The sequence below is a fragment of the Thamnophis sirtalis genome, unplaced genomic scaffold, assembly GCF_051295495.1.
Source record: "Thamnophis sirtalis isolate CommonGarterSnake01/CBP01778 unplaced genomic scaffold, rThaSir2_p1.2 scaffold_6, whole genome shotgun sequence".
Lineage (NCBI taxonomy): Eukaryota > Metazoa > Chordata > Lepidosauria > Squamata > Natricidae > Thamnophis > Thamnophis sirtalis.
In genome coordinates, this window is record NW_028261386.1 from 118,228,037 (window position 1) to 118,250,540 (window position 22,504).

Genomic DNA, 22,504 nt, shown 5'->3' on the forward strand with positions numbered 1-22,504 from the left:
TCCAGGAAATCTAAATAGTTAAACATATCTGGCTATAAAATTTGATCATATTTCGAGTTAACCGGAATTCCTATAGCATGAATGAAATGAGAAAACAGAAAAAAAACAGCTCTTGAGTTTATACATGCAATAATATAAAACTAAGGCTAATATATATTTATATAATAAAATACATATGTATTACCATGTGCAGTCGCTGCATGTGTCAAAGATAAATAAAAAATGGCCAAAGAACAGTTTTTCTTTTCAATCTAATTTTTAAACATGCTGCTTTTATAGTGGATACTCTGTGAAAAAATGTAAAGGGGATTTAGTTTTTCCAAATATTTCATTCATATATATATATATTATTTATCAGCACAAATGCAACACAAATGTAAAAAGGCAACAGTAAAAACAAGGGCTTTCTGTCGTGATGGTCTCTTGTGATGAGCCGATAGACAGAGAAAGAAAGCAGTGTGCTTCTTCCCATATTTGGGCATACCACATACCTATTTCCCTGGCCTAGCTGATAAAGGAAGAGAGCCTGTGGCTTACTGGCTAATATAACTGCCTGATATGTAATACAGCCCAGGTTTGATTCCCAGTAAGGGTATAGCTAGCTGATGAGAGCTAAATAGCTTGAAATAGATCTATACTAGTCTCCCTTTATTTATTTATCATTACAATTGCAACACACACACACACTGTGTTGTCATGGAATCAAGGTAATGGCCTCATCATTCCTAATTTGCTGATACTAAATATTATCATGCTTACTCCAGTGGATGCATTTGCAGCACCATCGTCCCTGCCCACTGCTTCCCCGGCTAAAGTGGACTCTTCAGGTGTGATTGACCTGTTTTGTGGTGGGTATTGTTGTTCCTCAGCATTCAAATACTTCCCATTTCATTTCAGGGTTCATTTCACTTTTCTTTGCCAGCAATTCAACATTTCACAACAGTTACTTTTATTGCAGTGTGGTGTGCTTCGTTTGCTTTTTAACTGAGTGTTATAAAATGCAGTTGAGGTGTTTTTTTTATTGTCGTCTGTCGTTATTTCCACGCATGGAATTCCTTTCTTGTTCAAGTAACTATTGCATTCTTCCTCCTACAGTATACAATTTTCAGTTTTACAATTATGCTTCTCTATAGCATGTATATTTCTCTTGACAGCTACCTGTTATCTATTTGTAGATTGGGGATGGAGTAAAGTGTCTGTCTGTCTGTCTCTATCTATCTATCTATCTGTCTATCTATCTATTTATCTATCTATCTATCTATCTATCTATCTATCTATCTATCTATCATCTATCTATTATCTATCGGTATCTATCTGTTCAGATAAGTCTTGAGGCTACTCTTGTGATGCTTAGCAATTATTTCTCTATGTCAGGGGTGGGAAATTAATTTTCCCAAGTCGCCATATGAGAAACAGGGGTTCTTATGCGGGGGGAGGGGGGAGACAAATAGGACCACATGCATGCATTGACATACATATGTAAATTGAAAAAATAGTCACTTTCAAAATAAAAGTAATGCAGTTGTATTGTGTGTGTGGTATACACTTATTTAGTTTTGATTTCTAATTTCCAATTGACCTCACATAGGCTTGATAGGGACACCCCAAAAAATGCCAGATGTGACCTGAAAGTTGTAAAATGCTACCTTTGCTTCTGGGATGTACACTGAAATTATTTTAATAGATAGCATCTGCTGTCTTTTAATTACAAACCATGAAGGGGACTATATAACTCTGGTCAAGCATAAAGCACAAACTGTTACTGCTGTTTATCAAAAGGCAAAAAGTTTTTATCGAAAGGCAAAAGGTTCTTCACAATTTGCAATATTACTCAAGAAAACATTCGATGCTCAAAGGGGGAAAAAGCACAGATGACGATAACTTTCATTAGCAGCAGTGATGATATACAACCAGGCAGAATGTTTACCTTACAGAAGATACATTTTTTTAATGATTGGAAACAGTATAAATTGGTTCCACCACAAAACCGCGGACGACAAAATCGCGGTCGACGAAAGCGCGCATTTGACGTCATCACAGCGCGACGAAAACATCGCGCTGTGATCGAAAAATGTAAAAATAAAGCGAAAACCTTACCCTAACCCCCCCAAACCTAACCCTAACCCTAACCCTTAACCTAACCCTAAATCTAACCCTAAACCTAACCCTTAACCTAATGCTAACCCTTAACCTAACGCTAAACGTAACCCTAACGCTCTAAACCTAACCCTAACCCTTAACCTAACCCTAAACCTAACCCTTACCTTTATGTGAACCGTCTTGCTTTAATTTTATTTTTATTTCAATTTTTAATTTTTTTCGTCGCGCTGTGGTGACGTCAAATGCGCGCTTTCGTCAATCGCGCTTTTGTGGACCGCGGTTTTGACGGGTCACGGTATAAATTTGGAAAGCCCCCAGATTTACAGAATAGCAATAGATATGAAACGTGTTATTAGATAGCACACTCATTAAATTTCACAGATAAATTTGATTCATTTCAGATACCAAAAATAAAAATACTGTGAAATTTTTCTCCTGAAAATACTGTTGATATATTGCCTTTTTTTTTGGTACAGCCTCCATCTCAATCAAATGAATCCGTATCCCATATGCTTCGTAGCAGTTAGTCTCTCTCTCTCTCTCCTGGCTCTGATGCCCCTTATATGTCTGCCAAAGGCAGATGGGAAGGCAGGCAAACAGGCAGCTCAGTCTGCAGGTTCTCCTGAAATGTGATCAAGAGAAGGAAAGCTGCAAAATGCCAAAGAAAGAGAGGCATTAAAGAGTATTCTTGTGGGACTGCATGTTTGTGGGAACAAGCAGAGGTTGTCTTGCTCATGTGTGCACAGAAAACCTTCGATGATGGATGGATAGGTAAGATGTAGAAGAGGAAAAGAAGAAAACAGTGCATTAGAAAAGAGAAAATAAAGGGTTTCTGTTGAATTCCGGAGTCACATCTTTTGTGCCTGCTTCAAAAATCTATTTGCAGATGTCTTAACAAACAGAAACTTCCATTGATTTTCTTCCCTGTGAAGTGTGTGCTATGAACACTTTATTCAAATGCTTTGTACATCCCCACTGTCTGCATTCATTTATTTATTTTTTGGCAATGGCAAAGCACCAGATTGTTCACAGTACTTTTTGTTTTTGATTTCTTAAGTGGCCGCTTTACAAATGACAAGATATCAATATTTTCCATCCTTTCTTATTTCATTAAGAGTATCTGTTTCCAGCCTACTTCCCATCAACCTTTAGTGTCCTATTTGTGATGCCTCTGTGTAAGACTTGTTTAGACTACAATATATCTTTCCTTCTCACTGCACAACCACACCCTCGTGTAACTATGGTTACAGCTACTGAGAAAATCACCTCTTTGCAAAAGTGCCGGCATGCTATTCCTTTCATCATCAGAGCTATCAATACACTTTAAAATGCAATAGAAGAAAGTTGGCTTGGAATTTTGCAGCTACCCCTTTTCTGCTCAGACATATTTTACAGATGGCCAGATGAGTGCATACAAGATCTTAAGAAAATGTGAACTGATACTAGGGAAGTGACAACACAATTTATTTATTTTCTGCATGGTTTACGTGGGAAGGGAGATCCAATATTTTGCAGCAACACAGGAATTGAATGATATCCTTCTACAAAATTCTATTGGACATTGGACAGGGGATACTTACAGGCTCATGTATCCCTTGAAGTTTCCATGCATAGATCTACATAGGATTACAAAACTAGTGTTAAAATGGTTTGGAGAAATGAGGAAGAGAACATGCTCTTAGAAAGCTAGCCGTTTTCTTGGGGTCATCTTCCTGTGGAAAATCTTAACACTACCATCATTTATCATCAACTGTCATACTTGTAAAATAGTCTGTTTGGGTCCCTTTTTGGTTTCTTCTGGTTTTAGAACAACTTGTAGAGCAAGGAGTGGCAGAAACTGGGGACGGAGTCAAAAGAAGAATCAGCCTGGAATCTCTATGTAGCCACAACAGACTTAGTCAAGATAGAAACTCCAGGCTAATTCTTGTTTTGACTCCGCTCCCAGGTTCTGCCATTCCTCCTACTCAGATACAACTATTCCTGAGATTGTTTCATATGTTTTACCAATCATTCCTCTATGGTCTTGGAAATTATGTCATATTCATAGTTGCATTCTCACTCTAAGTATTACATAGTTATATATTTACAATATCTTTAAATCCTATTATCTTTTATTGCTGCCTTATGGAAAAAATCAATAGATCCTTTTGGAAGTGGCCCTTCAGAGCCCCAACCTGCAGTTTCAACTGCTTCTAGTGCTTCTGCTTCTGCTGACCTATTAGCTGGTAATGAAATATAATTGTGGCATTTTTTGATAAAGGGTGTGCATGTTTTTACTGCATCTTTTCTGTACTGTGACAAAAAGAATAGCCAATGAACTATCACTAAGGCTACTATTCTTCCAAACTATAAATATTCTGTAAAACCCATCACTCCAGGAAGCTATATTAATTTGACTTTACATGATCATTTTAAATACTAGTCACTGCTGCTTGCAGAAAATATCCTTAGTCATAATTAAGATATTGAGACGCTCATGTGTTTCCCCTGTTTACCTATGAATTTATATGCTACCATTCAATGTAGACACACATTGGTCTATACTATAATCACTACTAAGTAATGTTATGTAATTCGTAGCAATCTAATTCTTATGGTATACAACTGTGTTCTAGATTTGAAAGAAGGCAAGCCAGGAAAGAAGGCACAAATTGCTGCTAAATGAGACCCTTTCAGTCCAGGGTGCATGAACCAATTAAATTATATGACATGGTATTTCTTATGTTAGTTCAGAATGGCTTTCTGTTTGTTTTCCTGAATGTCTGGAGCTAGGGTCCTTAACAAGACAAGGAATGGAAATTCACTCAGACTTCAAAAGAAATTCCATTTCTAGCTCCATAAATTTGTCATTGTTGTTACTGCTTTGAATATCCAACGAACACCCAGAAGAGAAGATATAAAAGAGATACAAGTTTATTAGAAAGCATATGTTCTGATAAGCAGCTACAAATTAATTAACCTTTTATTTTATTTGAGATACACAGTTCAGAAAATACGCTTGGTAGTTTTTTTTCCCCTTCAATATGGTCAAAACTTGATAGTGCATGCTAATGTGTATAATGTTTTCTGTTCTGTCAGCCCTAGGTACACCAAATTATAAAACTAAAGTCATGCATGCTAATGTTGTTTTCATTACAAGAGTGCAGAGTCTTATAAGTCTGAATTTGCTTCCCTTTTCCCTTTATCTTTCTGAGAAGTAGGAAGAGTCTTGCCTGGAATGTTTACTCAGATTACATTTCTAGCCTGACTCAGATTTCTTTTATCTCAGTGTTGTCTTGGTTGCAGCTCTTCCTCCTGTTCCTTGGGGTTATTCCTTCTGCAATTTGTAGCAGGAAGGAAAAGTAGTTCATACAAATTGAAATAGCAGTTGTCAAAATGGGTTGTTGGTCTAATCTATGCCAAATCCGCCAACTGTTTACAACACGTAGGGGAAAAGAATGACATTAATTGCTGATCTGTTGTGTCTTCCTGAGATTAATTTTTAAAGAATAAATGTAAACATGCAACCTTTCTCCTACACAGATACAAATCTTACTTTTTTAAAAAAAGCTAATCTGCTTTTTAAAATGTTGTTAAGGCAACATTTTGTAAACTTCAGAGAAGGGGTAGGGGATGAGTAAAATGTAATAAATTCTTCCATTTATTTTTCTGAAATTCTTATTAACTCCATCACAATATTCTCTGTTTTCCCCTTTTCAACAATCACTGTTCCTATATGTTTTTAATTTGATACTCATTCAATGTTTGTGTATCACTAAGCTTTTAAGTACTCCTTTCAAACCTTTCATTTGTGTTCAATCTATATTCTTTCACCATCCATTCTTGGCCCTATTTCTTCTTGTTTTAGCACATTTACTTCTAAGTAAACAATTTCCAATTAGTGTTTTCATTTCTTTTGACATTCCCAACCCTTAAAAAATTAGCAGAAGCGAACTTTTATGAATAGCCTTTTCACTTTTTTTGCTTCCATTCATTTGTAAAATACGTGCTACCCACTACTTTTCTATTGCTAAAAATGTTTCCCATTTTCTCATGGTTAGAAAATATTTACTAAGATACACAATTCATATGTCTGCTTTATGTTTTGCCACTTATATATCAGTTGTAATTATTCATTCCATTTTGTCTGTAAAACACTGATGCCTTCACATTAGTACATTAATTTTCAGGTCCACACTCCTTATTGCAGGGTTCCCAACCTCTGGGGCATGGCCCGTTCAGAACCAGGCTGAGCGAGCAGCGAGCCCACGCATGAGCAGCTTGACTTGCACAAGTGGCAGGCTGGTGCACACCTGCACAGCTGAATTTGTATGAGCAGTGGGCTGGTGTGCACCAAAGGTAGGTTGCTGCCAGTTTGACCCGGTTTGGCTGAACTGGTAGTAGTAGTCAGGCCTGGGTCGCAGAATCGGCAGTAACCCAGTCCTGACATGCCCCCGAACTGGTTCTCCGGTGTCTTCTGCCATTGCCGGCATGGTTCTGCATATGCACAGTGCAATTTTTAGTCAAATCTGCATGTGCAAGCAACGCTCCTACATGCAGCAAACCGGTACTAACCGATTCAGGAACCCACCCCTGGTGTTCACCCATGCAGCTCAACTTGCATTAGCGGTGGGCGGATACATATCTGCGCAGTTTGATTTGCGTCAGCAGCAGGCCAGTGCTCATTCGTGTGCAGCTCAACTAGCGCAAGTTGTGGGCCAGTTGCCTTTCCCGCCACTTGGCCGCCAAGCTGTAAAGGTTGGGGACCACAGCCTTATTGTATTATACAAGTATCTAATGTTTGTTGTTAATCATTTAGGTTTGCAACATATTTGCTTACCAAACTACTGTACATGACCCTGACAACACTAGACCAATCACAGGCATTCCTTAGATACTTGTATACATATACAATAGATTATGTAACAAGGGGAACATCACACATCCATGGCTTTACTCTCTATTGAACAGTTCACTAACCTTTTCATTCATTCCTATGCATGCTATACTTCTGTTGTACGTTGTTTATTTTAGGAATCGACACTTTCACACAGAACATGTTTTCTTTAAATAAAACTTTCTCATTGATTTGTTTTTCAGTGATCTGTAGAAGAGCAGAATTCCGCAGGGCAAACTCCTTACCTGGCGTGAATCCACATTTTAACTTCCCAACTGCTGCTCATTGCCACACTTTATATCTTTACAGGCAGATTTTTGCTTTAAAAAAAAACACCTCTATACTTTTCTGCATTCATACTTGGTGCCTTTTAGTTTCACTGTGGGAACAACAATATTAATGTCATCAAGAAGAGGAAAGGAACTTTGTGTTTGTCAAAGCCAATTATAATGTTTTTCAGGCCCGTGGATTAGTCCTTAGTTGTTAGGCTAACAATTAATTTCTTTCTCTTTAATTTTTTTTAAAAAGGCTTTGGAGGTTCTTTTATTGCTCCGTCTCCATCACCTTCCCCCATCACACCTGCTCAGGCTAATATATTGCAGCCCAATTTTGAAGCAGCCTTTGGAGCAGTTCCTTCTTCCCCTGCTAGCAGTTCCTTCGATCCCTCAGGTGAGTGAAAGGATTCTTCTGCGCAGCTTTCGTCTCCAAGATATGTTACTGCAATTCTCCCAAATGTCCAAAGTATTTGATGTTATTGTTGTTTTAAATGAAAGCATTCAGAAACAGTTGAATATGTAGTCTACTACTTTTAATATACAATTTTCAGAATAGTTCCTTCTGCTCAGTTCTCTCCCGTAGGATTTCAGCACACATCAAACCGAAGCGCATATATTCTGTATTTTTGCATGTGCTTTATATGCATGCCCATTTAAAAGAAACTCCTGAAATTGCAGATACCTTATTCCTGAACACTCAGCATATGGCTGTGTGGCGCTGCCATTCTCCAGAGCCTTTCCCCAAGCATGCATGGTACCAGATATTAAAAAATAAAGGAGGTTCCAGGATATTTTGTCCTTTGACACAAAGCTTCTTGACTTTTCATTACTGCTCTGTCGTTTCTGTTTGTGTCTCTTTCATTGTCTACTTCCATGCTGGGGCCTTGCTACAAATTTGCCTTTTGGGTGAGTTCTGCAACAGAAAGAAAGTAAAGAAACCGAATAGTAGTTAGTAGTACTTTGCTTTATAGTTTATGCTTGCCGGAGCATAGTGCAACTCTGCTTACTAACATTAGCATGCATACTGTATCTGTTATGAATTGGCGTTACTGACTATGTAATGTTGGCCTGGACTAGGTAGTTCTGTTTCATTAGATACAGAGGGACGGCATGGGTTGTTTTTTTGGTATTTTTTGGTATTATGACCATTTGGTGGTTCCACCACAAAACCGCGGTAGACTAAAGCGTGTGTGACTAAAGCGCGGTGACAAAACCGCACGACAACAGCGCGCCGACAGAAGCGTGCTGTAACATAACCCTAAAAATAACCCTAACCCTAAACCTAACGCTAAACCTACCCTAAACCTAACCCTAACCCTAACCCTAAACCTAACCCTAAACCTTACCGTAAGTTAAATCGCGCTTCTGTCGGCGCGCTGTTGTGGGCGCGCTTTTGACATCGCGGTTTTAGCGCCGCGGTGTTGTTGGCGCGCTTTTGACGTTCGCGGTTATGTCGTGCCACGCCATTTGGTCAGCAACTGTTCCAGCATCCTTCCTTGCAATCGTGTAATCACAATCTGGGTGCTTTGCAACCCATTTGCACTTAAAGCCACAAGTGCCCCATGATTACATGGTTGTCATTTGAACCTTCAATGCCAATGTCTTCCTGGCTCTGGAATTCTGGGAGTTGATGTCCACCCCGTATCTTATCCATATTTGTCCATATAACTTGATGGTAAATTAGAAGACATGAATGTGTTTTGTGTAGAGCATTATTGAGTTTTTTTGTGAAATCCATCTCAAAGCCAGACAGCCTGATATGAATTGCATGGTAAATAACACATGACTACTGTGGTGCTTCTATTAGCAGCAATAGCAATAGCAGTTAGACTTATATACCGCTTCATAGGGCTTTCAGCCCTCTCTAAGCGGTTTTACAGAGTCAGCATATTGCCCCCAACAACAATCCGGGTCCTCATTTTACCCACCTCGGAAGGATGGAAGGCTGAGTCAACCCTGAGCTGGTGAGATTTGAACAGCCGAACTGCAGAACTGCGGTCAGCTGAAGTAGCCTGCAGTGCTGCATTTAACCATTGCGCCACCTCGGCTCGGCAGAGTAGTAATGACTTTACCCACAGTAAGTAAGAAGAAAGGCCCTCACCTTGTCCCATGGCAATATTAATACAGCCAAGAATAATATTTGTCACTCGCAATAGATACTGTAAACATGCCCCCATTTAGTAATAGCTTCCCCTCCTAGTGACAGTTGGAGGAGATGATGGTTTATTTCTGCCCATATAGGTATGTTCACAGGATGCCATGGCCTCCCTCCCCCTATTTTACAAGCATTTCCTATCATCTGTGCCTTTTCCAAAACCCAAAGGTCCAGTCTGGGGCAGATCATCCTAGAGAAAAATCTGTGGTTGCTAATAGTGACACAAACTTGAAAGTACATAGTCAGTACTCTTTCTACTGAAAAAGAATTCCCACCCACTGGAATTTTTTTGAATTTCTCAGCAAAAACAATGCTTGCCCCAAACCTTTGTCTTTCACTTTACTTTCTCTCTACCTGCTCAATTTTTCTCTCTCCCTGAACTTCTTCCTAGAAAGCATTCATTAGTAAGTTGTAGAGAGAGAGATTTGAGATTTGTTTTATTTATATGCCGCCCTTTTCCGGGAGGGACTCAGGGCGGCGAACAACTCAAAGGGGGAAAGGGAACACAGAGTACAATACAAGTAATTAAAATAGCCAAGAATCACACAGCCACACAGGTCGAGAGGGGAGGGGAACTCATCAACCCCAGGCCTGCCGGCACAGCCAGGTTTTGACGGCTTTTCGGAAGGCCTGGAGAGAGGTGAGGGTCCGAATCTCTGCGGGGAGTTCGTTCCAAAGGGTAGTATTGTAGTATTTTGCTTTCTAGCTTCCTTTGTTATGTCAATAGTTTAATAGAAATAATCCTTACATAAGAGACAATTCTTTATTATGATTCCCTTCCAAATCTGTAAATCAGTAAATAATAATTAGCTACAATACTCCCACTTCAGACAAACCTGATGTAAGTCTTAAATAGCTAATTGGCTAATAAATTAATATTCCTTTGGAATCAGATATTAAAAACTGGTTCAAGTGTTATGGGAAAAACCCAGAAATGGAACATGAAAACCTGAATTGATTTTAGGGGCCATACTGGATGAAAGTAATGTCAAACTGCCTTTTTTTTTTTTTTACTGTTCCAGAAAATGGTAACATTCTCATTAGATTTGTGGACACAATAATATGTAAATCAATTCTTCCATATATTGGTGTTAAAAACATAAAAGTGTGCGGTACAGCAACATGGACTGTTTTCATAGTTTTAAAAATTAGTGTTGTCTAATGCTTTGTATTATTGTAGTATGTTTGGAATTCATTTATTTCAGTGTGTTGGTCAAAAAGCATGCATGCCTTACATTGGCATTACATTGGCATTAAATTTGTGTGATGGTTCAAAGATCAGTAGTGGTTTTTGTATGTTTTTAAAAGGTTGTGAATTCTTCATTTAAGCTTCTGTTTATTATTACGTGAAAGCTTAATTGTCTGAACAAGCATTTTCCCTAATCTATTGATTTTCTTAAATCTTCAGTGTTTGATGGCTTAGGTGATCTTCTTATGCCCACTACAATGCAAACTGGTCAGACTTTATCCAGTGGAGGCACAGCTACTGGTTCTGCTTCAGCTGCAACCAAACCAATTGGAAGTGATCTTGACTCCTCTCTTGCAAACTTAGTAGGAAGTAAGTCAGAGAAACTATTAGGTTTTGACAGTGATTTTCTTTTTTAGACTTTTTATGCATCAGTTTTTTATGCGCTCTACATGGGGCAGCCCTTGAAGAGCATTCGGAGACTCCAGCTCGTCCAGAATGCAGCCGCGCGAGCGATTGTGGGTGCACCTCGGTACACCCACGTTACACCTATCCTCCGCGAGCTGCACTGGTTACCGATTGGTCTCCAGATACGCTTCAAGGTGCTAGTCGTCATTTATAAAGCCCTTCATGGTATTGGACCTGGGTACTTGAGAGACTGCCTGCTGCCAAGTACTTCCCAAAGACCCATTAGATCACACAGATTAGGCGTCCTCCGGGTTCCGTCTACTAGCCAATGTCATCTGGCTACTACCCGGGGGAGGGCCTTCTCTGTGGTGGGTCCGGCCCTTTGTAACGAGCTCCCCACAGAGATTCGGACCCTCATCTCTCTCCAGGCCTTCCGAAAGTCGTTAAAACCTGGCTGTGTCGGCAGGCCTGGGGTCGATGAGTTCCCTTCCCCTCTCGAATCGTGTGGCTGTTGGTTGTTTTAAATTCCCTGTACTTTTTGTTGTAGTTCTTGTGTTTCCCTTCCCCTCCTTGGGTTTGTGCGCCGCCCTGAGTCCCGCCAGGAATAGGGCGGCATATAAATAAAATGAACCTTGAACCTTGAACCAGTTCCTGAGTTCAGTTACTATATTTTGAAAGGTGTATTTCTTCTCTTATGTGGGAGGACAGTGCAGTTGTGTTACAATTTAGGTTGTTACAGAAAGTTCCTTTTCTCCTTTTCTGAACTTTTGAGGCCAGGCGCATCATGTTTTTATGTTGCTCAGTCCAGTTAATGGACATTCTTTAACAAAACATATTTTTATAGTTAGGAAAGTTATCAAGACAATTGTAACCAAGTAAAGTAATCAAAAAAAGTAATCATGCAAGTTGAGGCACTGGTGAAATTCACTTTTTTACTACCAGTTCTGTGGGCGTGGCTTGGGTGTGTGTGGCAGGGGAAGGATACTGCAAAATCTCCATTCCCTCCCCACTCTGGCGCCAGCCAGAGGTGGTATTTACCGGTTCTCCGAACTACTCAAAATTTCTGCTACTGGTTCTCCAGAACCTGCTGAATTTCATCCTTCAGTTGAGGTCTAGATCAGGTAGAGATGTGACATCAGTGACTGAATAAGAAAATTTTCAGAGATATAATGTAATTATGTATTAAATTAAGTATAACATTATATAGTTTATTATAATTTTAGATAACTGACTTGAATGCTGCCTAAGTCAGCTAAACATGAGCTGCCTAGCGATTTGGTAGACAAACATGTTATTTCTTACAGTCTACTATCATACGAAACAAAATTTTTGGTTTCTTTTGCAGATCTTGGAATTACCACAACAAAGAAGTAAGTAGCTGGTTAATTCAAAGTCCCAGATAGTTGTTTATTTCCCTTCTGTACTTTCTAGCATAATACTGTAGTCGGTATTTTTATATAGTCCCTATATAGCCTTTTGATGGTGGCGCTGGTGATTAATCGTTATTATACATTTAAAATTGCAAAAGGTAAAATGATTTTGCAAAACAGTTAATTTTTTTTTTGCAATCCAAAATATCAGATTTTACAACATAATGTAATACCGCCACAATTTCTTCACTTTCCTAAAAACTAGTGTAAATTACAGATATACTCAACTTACGACCACAATCTAAATCTTAGGGGAGACCTTCAGTGGAATGCAGGAGAGAAGAGGTTAACAGGAGGAGCCAACTGGCAACCAAAAGTAGCACCTGCAACATGGTCATCTGGAGTTCCTCCAAGTGGCTCCTTGGTACGTGGAGATAACTGCATATTTCATAGATGTACAAAATTCCATGTGAACATGATTGCTAAACTGTTCTGACCCCCCTCCTCCGTCCAGGAACGAAAGCCAAAAGCCACATAACTAAAAAGGTTTCTTTTAATCAGTCCAGACTCTCGTTGGCTGCAAGCCCAAAATAAACAAAGAGATAAGCACTCTGGCAGCAATTACTACAAACCTAGGCAATGCAAACAAGCTCTCACAGCAAACCACTTCTCCAAGTTGGTTTCTCTGAATCGTGAACGTTGACTTCTGCAAAAGGGGGTGGCACAAACAGTCTCTTTTATAATCAGGAGAGGATCTTAATCAGCATCAGCTAAGCGCAATCATCTCCTATCATTACACAGTTGTTCTTGCCGCCGAGTAGCCCTTTGACGGCGTGCATCCCGAAACAACTCACAAGTGTTTTCCTGAACACTCCCTCTGAGCCAAGGCTCCGCCGCCACCTGGTGGCCAACCAGTCTCTCCTCGCCCTGCTCGAAGTCGGCACCCTGTCCAGGGTCCTCCGCCTCCTCCAGGGCCGACTCATAAGACCCCTCGCTGTCGGAGTCTGGCGGCAGCTCCAACACCTCCTGCCGGGCCACAGCACTAAACTATTGGGACACAGTTAGTATGTCAAAATACAGCCAGATACTAAAGTTTTGACATCCAAAATTATCAGCATCATTTGTCTATTCCAAAACTGTAGTTCTGATACGTTTTTAAGGAAATGGGAGTCCCATCCTATTATTGTTATATGTTGCACTGTTATCTTACAGCAGTGGAACACTTCCTCGTTTCTCAAATGATATGTTTTGAGTTTGTTTTGCAGTTTTCGTATAGTTTTGGTTAAGCATTTATTTTCAGAGTTACATTCTTCTTACAAGCTAATAATAATAATGCAATAGTGACATTCCAATAGGAAACATTTTAACAAAAGACTATAGAATATTAAAGATTGTACAGTGTAATGATCTTTCCAGGCAAGGAAAACAATACACTAAATGCAAGTTTTTTTTTTCCTACCAGAAAGGTTGGGCGATTGTTTTTTATGTAAGTAGCCTTTTGTTATGAAGTTGTACTAACTGAGAGAGACCTGGCTACTACCAAACTAATGCAAAATTTCTTTATTTTTACAGTCAACCTAAACTTGTGTTACTAATTTGCAAATAACCATTGCATCTGTAGATCAAGTTATTTTCTGCTTGATAGGTATTTCCAGGTATTTTTTTCTTTCGGTGCAGTGAAACAGGGGGGCAAGAATATTTATTTTAGATATTTTATTATATTCATTCATAAGGAAAAGGTACAGTCATTTTACCCTCTGCTGAATAGCTGCCTTTTTGCCACATTTTTCAACCTCAGGTACATCTTCAGGACATTGTTCAAATGTAGCTCCACACAAAAGGCATTGGAATAATCAAAAACAGTTTGATTCCATTAAAAAACCAACCTCCTGTGTTTGTCGTTTTCAACATTTTTGTATGTCTAATAAGTCTAGCTTTTTGCATCACATAACACAGGTCTGCGACGAAAAAGCTGTTTGATTATTTTCATCTAATTTCCATGTATTTTGGTGTGCTGAAAACAAAGAAAATATTGAAAAAACTCCTAGATGTCATGATTTGCCACAACATGCAAAATTGTCTTCAAATTTATCATTTTTTAAAACAATTTGGTATTTTTTTATATTATAAAAATTTGGTTTTTAACCAAATTTAAAGGCCAAATTACTATTAATTAATTCACATAAGTGCGTTTAAGATATAAAATGCCAAAAAAACCTTAAAGGGTTTGTCCGAGTTATGTAAAAAAAATATAGCACTGTAAATCTGATGGTCAGCAATATATACATAAGCTAAGTGAGTTTTAAGTCTGTGCTTCTAATGGTAGAAGGGGTTAATCTTTCCTGACGAATCCAGTGGGAGGGATACACAGGGCAGATAGCAGCATCTCCGGTCAGGGCAGGGGGCATGGCCAGCACCATGACGTCTCATGTACAGACACAGAGCTGCTCTCTCCTGCATGCCACACTTGTGCACGAATCATCATCCGGTTCTTGGTTCTAGGCTGTTCATACTTTTTCATCGCAATTCATGTTAGCTTGTCATTCTTCAACCGTTACGTTATGGCTCTGTGAAAGTGTATTAATTCGCCAGACAGTTTCTGTTTCATCTGTGGTGAATATACAGTGTTGAAGCAACAGCAAAATATTACAAACTTTGTGAAAAAAGTATACTTTGCATACTTTGGATTAAAAATTGGAGATCAAGATAAAGTTTGGGCGCTTCAATAAAGTGTGCAAACAGTGTGTTGAGGACCTCCGAAACTGGTTCAAGGGTAAGAAAAAAATTTTCCGTTATGGGATTCCTATGGTATGGTGAGAGCAAACGAACCATAGTGATGACTGTTACTTTTGTTCCTGTGATGTGAAAGGATTTAATTCCAAATGGAAGCATTCCATTTCATACCCCAATCTTCACTCAGCAATTCGTCCCATCCTCCATGGCACAGATATACCAGTACCCAAGCCCCCTGCTATCTTGGAAGAGATACCTAGCTCCAATGAAGGTGAAGTCATACCTGAACCAGATGATGAATCAAGTTCTGACTTTGAAGATGATACAAGACCAAAATTGTTTTCTTAGGAGGAGATGACTGATTTGATAAGAGACTTGAATCTTCCCAAAGATGCCACTGAGTTACTCGGATCAAGGCTGAAAAGCAGGAATTTATTGTTGCCATGAGTGTCATCTTCATGGTTCAGACATCGTGAAAAGGAGTTCATTCCTTACTTTGCCCAGGAAGACAAGTTGGTTTATTGCATCGATGTCGAAGGTCTGATGGGTCAATTTAAAATCCAATATGATTCAGAGCAATGGCGTCTTTTTATAGATTCTTCAAAAAGAAGTCTCAAAGCAGTTTTACTCCACAATGGTTTTTACGCTTCCATACCTGTAGGTCATTCCGTACACTTGAAGGAAACCTACGAGAACTTGGAATTGGTTCTTTGCAAACTTAAATATGAAGACCATGGTTGGCAAGTGTGTGGGGACTTGAAGGTCTTGTGCATGCTGCTCGGGCAACAAGCTGAGTATACCAAATACCCTTGTTTTCTGTGTCTATGGGACAGTCGAGACCGTCAAAATCACTGGACCAAGAAGAGTTGGCAGCCGAGGGTGCTAACAGTCGGTGAAAAAAATGTCCTCGGAGAAACTTTGCTACCTTCCCATAAAGTTCTTCTACCACCTCTCCACATAAAATTGGGTTTGATGAAGCAATTCATAAAATCACTTCCAAGAGATGGAGAATGCTTCAAATACTTGGTCATCAAGTTTCCATGCCTGTCGGAGGCAAAATTGAAGGAAGGTGTGTTCGTCGGTCCAGACATTAGAAGGCTTATAGTTGATCAGATTTTGTCAGTGCCATGACGGATCCTCAAAAAGAAGGGTGGATTGTATTTAAAGAAGTCGTACAGAAATTTTTAGGCAATGACAAAGATCCTCACTACAAAAAGTTCTTCGGAAGAATGCCTAAAGAATTTCAAGCTTTAGGTTGCCTGATGAGTCTGAAAGTGCATTTCCTCCAGTCCCACCTCTACTACTTTCCTGAAAATTTAGGAGCTGTGAGTGAGGAACAAGGTGAACGATTCCACCAAGACATTAAAGAGATGGAAAGGAGATACCAAGGGAAATGAAGCATTACAATGATGGCAGACTACCGTTGGATGCTTCAGAGAGACATTCCAGATGCCTTCTCACAAGCGTAAATGCACCAAGAGAAGTCTCACAAGGAAGAAGAATTGAGTTTAGTGTGTGTAGGTGAGCTCATTTCACTTCAAAAAAGGATTTTCATGAAAATATTGTAATAAAACTTTTATTTTACAAGTCTATTTCCATTTATTTTGAGGTATTGCCTTATTTAACATAGTTACCTAAATTGTCAGGAAACGTGATGTCCAATGACAAGCGCACCAAAAAACATAAAGATTACGTGGAATAACCAAAACAGCTCTCAAAAAAAATTTTTTTTGCAGACCTGTGTAATTTATTAAATGAAGTATTTGCAATAGGATACAATGACTGCAGTTAACTGATTTGATACTGCCTTAATGGTGGCAGTCTAGAGTTCCCTAATAAATGCTGAAAATTGTGCCATTCAACAATTAAATATATGAGGGCTTTTAAACTGTTTTTATATGTATAAAATTTAACCAGTTAGTGATTTATCTCTAATGTTCCAATCTCTAGACAGGATCTGTGCCTCCAGCAGGTGCTGGCCCTCCTACATCAGGTGCCGCTTCTCCACAAACGGGACCAGGATTTGGGATGGTAAGGATTGACTCAAAGAATGATGGGAGGGGGGAAGTACTACTTTCCACTTCTCCAAGTGACTTCTTCCTCCTTTATACTGGCCTTTAAAAAATCTCAGTAATCTTATCTGGAAAAATGCAATTTGAATAACTTCTGAAGCAGTGGTGGGTTTCAAAAATTGTTCGAACCTACTCTGTGGGTGAGGCCTCCTTTGTGGGAGTGGCTTGCCACCCATGTGACCAGATATGAAGATGCCGACGACACTTGTCAGAACCACCTTAAATTACCTCACACACAGCACTGGCATGCATAAGAATATGATGTAAACTTGTTTTTTAGAAGGCATCTTTGGTTTGCGTTAAAACAACTTCAACACACGCAATGTTCTGATTGCACCACAAACGCAGTAGTCATCCTTACCTTTCACAGAGGCACTGAGTTTTATAAATATGAGCATGATAGTGTAGAATAATCTTATCCAAGGACTAGTGGTGGGTTTCAAAAAATTTTGGAACCTCTTCTGTAGGTGTGGCCTGCTTTCCGGGTCCACTGGTGGAACCTCTTCTAACTGATTCGGTAGATTTGATGAACCGGTTCTACCGAATAGGTGCGAACTGGTAGGAACCCACCTCTGTACTGAAGATACCACTGTAGTTCTTCCTGGAAAATAGTATTCTTTTTCCCAACTACATTTTAAGGATTTATCTCCAGAAGCTTATTTTCTGAACATTGTGCCCAAAATATATGCTTCTTTCCCCAGGAAAAAATGTGCATTATATGTTATCTCTTTCTGGGGAAAAAATGTATGCAATGTATTGTGTACTGAATGATGTATTCTTCTGATGCAATGTTCACAGCCCAGTTGCTGGAATTTCCAGCTGACATCTTAAGTTAATGTACTCTACTCTGAGTACATTAGGTGGGAATGCATATAGGTGGAAATGGGTTGACATCTGAAAAGACACCTAAAATATGTGCGCGCGCACACCAACGAAACATGCCTATTTTATCAAGAGGGTTTTTGTTAAAAAATAAAATGGCATCTCTTAGACATTATTTCTTCTCAAATCATTTCCAGCAGCCTCCTGGAGCTGGTGTTGGGATGATGCCACAGCAGCCTCTTATGTATGGACAACCAATGATGAGGCCACCATTTGGAGCAGCTGCAGGACCTGGTGCACAAGTGAGAACTTGCCTGGTTTTGGAGAAAACAGAAATTTTGTTTTTGTTAAGTCATATAGGACAATGTTCTAATTCATTTCCTTTTTATTTCTGGAAGGCATTCTAGTGTGACATGTTATTGTTTTCAGTTTATGCTATCAAGACTTTTCAAAGTTGCAATGTGGATTTTGTGTAATTGTTTAGTTTTTAATTTTTAATACTTTTTTTTAATTTAAAAAAAACCTACTTCTTAAGCTGCTTTAACTATTAAAAGTATGCCACTGGTCCAGAAATGATTCCTGCTCCCAGTGAAAGTTCAAATGTATTTGTTTATATTTCATACTTCTAAACCTCTCACCTTCCTCAAAGAGATATGATAAACATGATCAAGCGATTTTATTTCAGTTTTTATTTATTAATTTATATATTGAACATCACAATTGTTCTCGTATTCATTCAATGGGACATAGCAGAAGGCCATATTTGTGAAGTGCATATTAATTTTGGTTAGAGATGGATTGTAATACTTGTATATATTTTTTCTTTTGTGCTCTTATCTCTCTGGAATAATGAAAACTATTAAGGTTTCTCCAAGTCCAACACCCGCCACCCAGAGTCCCAAGAAGCCTCCATCAAAGGACCCACTAGCAGATCTTAACATCAAAGATTTCTTATGAGCTATTTAAGGTATGGTTTTCTTCTTCAATCCTCCCCTCGAATATATTCAGGCTTGCATTCTCCTTTATATTTCACTGGGGATGCTAAGAATTTTATTTTGATTTGAATTATGTTAATTCAGTGCAGAGCTTGCTGAACAAACAGCTCACATGATGTAGTGGTTGAAGGGTTGAACTAAGACAGAAACCACCCAGGTTCGTGTTCACACTCCGTCAAGGAAGCTCACTTGGAGGATCTGGTTGCCACGATGTAGAAAAGATATGGAGACTCTAGAAAGAATGCAGAGAAGAGCAACAAAGATGATTAGGGGACTGGAGGCTAAAATGTATACAGAACAGTTGCAGGAACTGGGTATGTTTAGTTTAATAAAAAGAAGGACTAGGGGAGACATGATAGCAGTGTTCCAATATCTCAGGGGTTGCCACAAAGAAGAGAGAGTCAAACTATTCTCCAAGGCACCTGAGTGTAGAACAAGAAGCAATGGGTGGAAACTAATCAAGGAGAGAAGCAACTTAGAACTAAAGGAAAATTTCCTGATAGTTAAACAATTAATCAGTGGAACAGCTTGCCTCCAGAAGTTGTGAATGCCCCAACACTGCAAGTCTTTAAGAAGATGTTGGATAGCCATTTGTCTGGAACGGTATAGGGTTTCCTGCCTAGGCAGAGGGTTGGACTAGAAGACCTCCGAGGTCCCTTCCAACTCTGCTATTGTATTGTATTGCATCTCTTTTGTCAGCCCATTCAGCCTCACAGAATGCTTATGCTGGAGAGAAGAAGACTTCCTATAAATCCTGAGCAAGTGACGAAGTTTGCACTAGGCAGTGAAAACTATGAACCTTAAAAGCAGCAGTATCTTTCCCTTCCCTGGCTCTTACACACAAAACACAGACATTCATGTACACTATGCATACTTCAGGGGTGGTATTCACTTAACCTTCCCTACCTGTTTGCAAATGTGAGTGAGCGTGTGCACATCTGCCCATGTGCTCCGCCGTCCGCGCATGCCCTTTGCCCAAAAAAGGGGCCTAAATGGGATGCCGTAGAGCCGGGGTAGGTGGGCGGAGTCAACCGTGATTTCCAGTTCGGGCGAATCGGTCAGAACCGGCAGAATACCCCCTCTGGCGTACTTGTTATCAAACATCCCTATTTCTCCTAACCATGTCTCCATTTCAAGAGTTGAATTTAAGCACTAGATTAGTATCTTGAATCAAATGTTACAGGTCTGTTGCTCTCTGTGTGTATGTATATGTGCCAAAGGCAGAGAATGAAATATGTATTAAATGCCTTTCTATAGAATAGATGTGGAAGAAAATGTGTTTCCAATTATTTTGCATCTTGGGGAGAAAAAAAACAGAGCATTAGATAGCTGAGGGAAAGGAAGGTTGTATCATCTGTCGTCTGGCATATAAATCAGATTATGAAACTGAATTTTGAATGCCTGTCCTTTAAACTTTGTAACACTTCTCCCCCCCCGCCTCTTTTCATGATTGTAGTTTTGTGAAAGGATAAGTGAAGATGCAAATTTGAAATCTGCAAACAAGAATTTTGTTGCTCAGAATTTCCAAGTGAGCCACCAGTACCAAACCCAGTGCTTACTCAAGACTTCTCTCCTACTTCCAAAACGTGTAGCACAGCTGTGAAAGTGATCATAGGAATGTGTACTATTTTAGTTGTTATCCCTTCTCTCTCTCTCTCTCTCTCTCTGTTTGTGTACTTGGGTTATAATTTATGTGTTTCTCAACTTAAACATTGGATGTATGTTTCTGATGCCTTCTTAGTGCTTTTCTGAACCAATCCATTAGGAACAGATTATGCAGCTGTTGTGTGGTGTGAGCCATTTGGAGCGATGTGTCTGTGTTTCTGGAGGTCTTAATGTAAATACCCTTGGCGACCCTCTAAATTTTCTCTTCAAATCCAGTTCCCTTTGCATATCTGTTATACAAAACAATATTGTGGTTATATCAGGTAGCAAGAAGAACACTGTCGATCCCTTTTTTTTTATAAAGTGTGTGCAATGTAATATTTTTTTCCAAAGCAAGAATTTATTATCAAATTTGTTGTGGGGTACATTTTAATTTCCTGGCATTCTATCTACTAATATGAATGAAATTCATATTAATAATCTTCTATCAAGTTACTTGACAAAGGTTGTTAAAAAAAATCCCCCACATAAAAATACTTTATCAGATTTCTTTAAAAAGCATTTGTCTTCTATTTTCATTTAAAAACCATCATATTTATCATTGATATTTAAAATGCACTGAAAACAAGTAAAGGGTAAGTTTCTTGGCATACAATTCAGAAAAATCAAACATAACAAAAGCAAACTCTCTTAGATTTGTCAGGCTACTTCAGTTGCCCATTGTTTCCAGGGGCAAATCATGATTTTTTTAACCTTTTGCTTTTATGTACACCTGTCAGTTTTGTTCTTCTCTGTACATATCTTAGATTAGTGTTTTTCATCCTCCTACAGCACTTATGTATTTTCTGTACTGTTTGTGATTAGAGGTCACACTGAACCTGAATTATGCCCTTTACCGTAAACAAAAGTGTTCTTTTATCGTTTTAGTTTGTTCTCTCATACTGTGTGTGCTGATGGCTTAGCTTAAGATTTTTGACTTCTTAATAAGGTCACTGTTGATCAGTGTTACAAGTGGCTTGGCAGTTCTTTGTTAAAGCATATTAGGTTGGAAAGATGTTCATCTAAGTCTTTCAAATTAATATTTAATCAACATGTGGTACCATTTTTAAAAAGTGGTTGTATATTGTGGGGATAACATAACCTGTAACAACAGAGAGTTAGAGAGAGAATTTCAAATGGATTTGCTTTGTATTTTGGTTTGAGGAAAAACCCAATGCATGTATACCCTCTGAGATGCAATAAAACACCTTGATCAAAGTAAATTCAAAATCAAGTGGTCTCTATTTTTTTTTAAATTATCCAGTTTATGATGATAGTAGAGTAAAACTGCACTAGGATTGGTTTACAGAGTTTAACGATCGTGATCTAGAGCAGTGTTTCTCAACCTTGGCAACTTGAAGATGTCTGGACTTCAACTCCCAGAATTCCCCAGCCAGCATTCGCTGGCTCGGGAATTCTGGGACTTGAAGTCCAGACATCTTCAAGTTGCCAAGGTTGAGAAACACTGATCTAGAGAACGGGTTTCTTGATGTTTTGCCAGCAATTGTGGTATCTTCAGAGGCAAAGAGATCTGTTAGACATCTAAGCAGGGACACCAACCTGCACCAATCAGAAACTAGCTCAGCTAAAAGCCAATCAAAGGTCAGTACACCTGGCTATTAAAAACAAGGGCCCAGTCAAACCTGTTCATTTTCTTCTATTCTTCGTTCTGATGATGCCAGACACAATTGCTGGTGAAATGTCAAGAAATCTTGTTTTCTAGATCTTGGTCATTAAAAAATGAAGCTTATCACTATCCAGCCAATGCCAGTGGTGGAAACCTAAACCAGTATACAACAGTGATAATTTACAATTCTTTTTAACTTTTCTACAAAACGAAATGATCTTGTTATTTTGTTTTAAAATTA

The 22,504-nt window shown here is 38.9% G+C and overlaps 1 protein-coding gene across 1 annotated transcript in view; it reads left to right on the forward strand.

The window, feature by feature from the left end:
- SNAP91 (synaptosome associated protein 91) overlaps positions 1 to 21,866 on the forward strand; it is a 98,644-nt gene extending 76,778 nt beyond the window's left edge. The window contains exons 21-30 of the mRNA XM_087718811.1: positions 765 to 848; positions 4,242 to 4,325; positions 7,505 to 7,645; positions 10,815 to 10,964; positions 12,346 to 12,370; positions 12,683 to 12,794; positions 17,054 to 17,134; positions 18,195 to 18,299; positions 18,862 to 18,964; positions 20,449 to 21,866. Coding sequence (XP_087574937.1) covers positions 765 to 848; positions 4,242 to 4,325; positions 7,505 to 7,645; positions 10,815 to 10,964; positions 12,346 to 12,370; positions 12,683 to 12,794; positions 17,054 to 17,134; positions 18,195 to 18,299; positions 18,862 to 18,954 — 875 coding nt within the window. The 3' untranslated portion in view covers positions 18,955 to 18,964; positions 20,449 to 21,866. The remainder of the gene's footprint in view (positions 1 to 764; positions 849 to 4,241; positions 4,326 to 7,504; positions 7,646 to 10,814; positions 10,965 to 12,345; positions 12,371 to 12,682; positions 12,795 to 17,053; positions 17,135 to 18,194; positions 18,300 to 18,861; positions 18,965 to 20,448) is intronic.
- Positions 21,867 to 22,504: the final 638 nt, after the last annotated feature.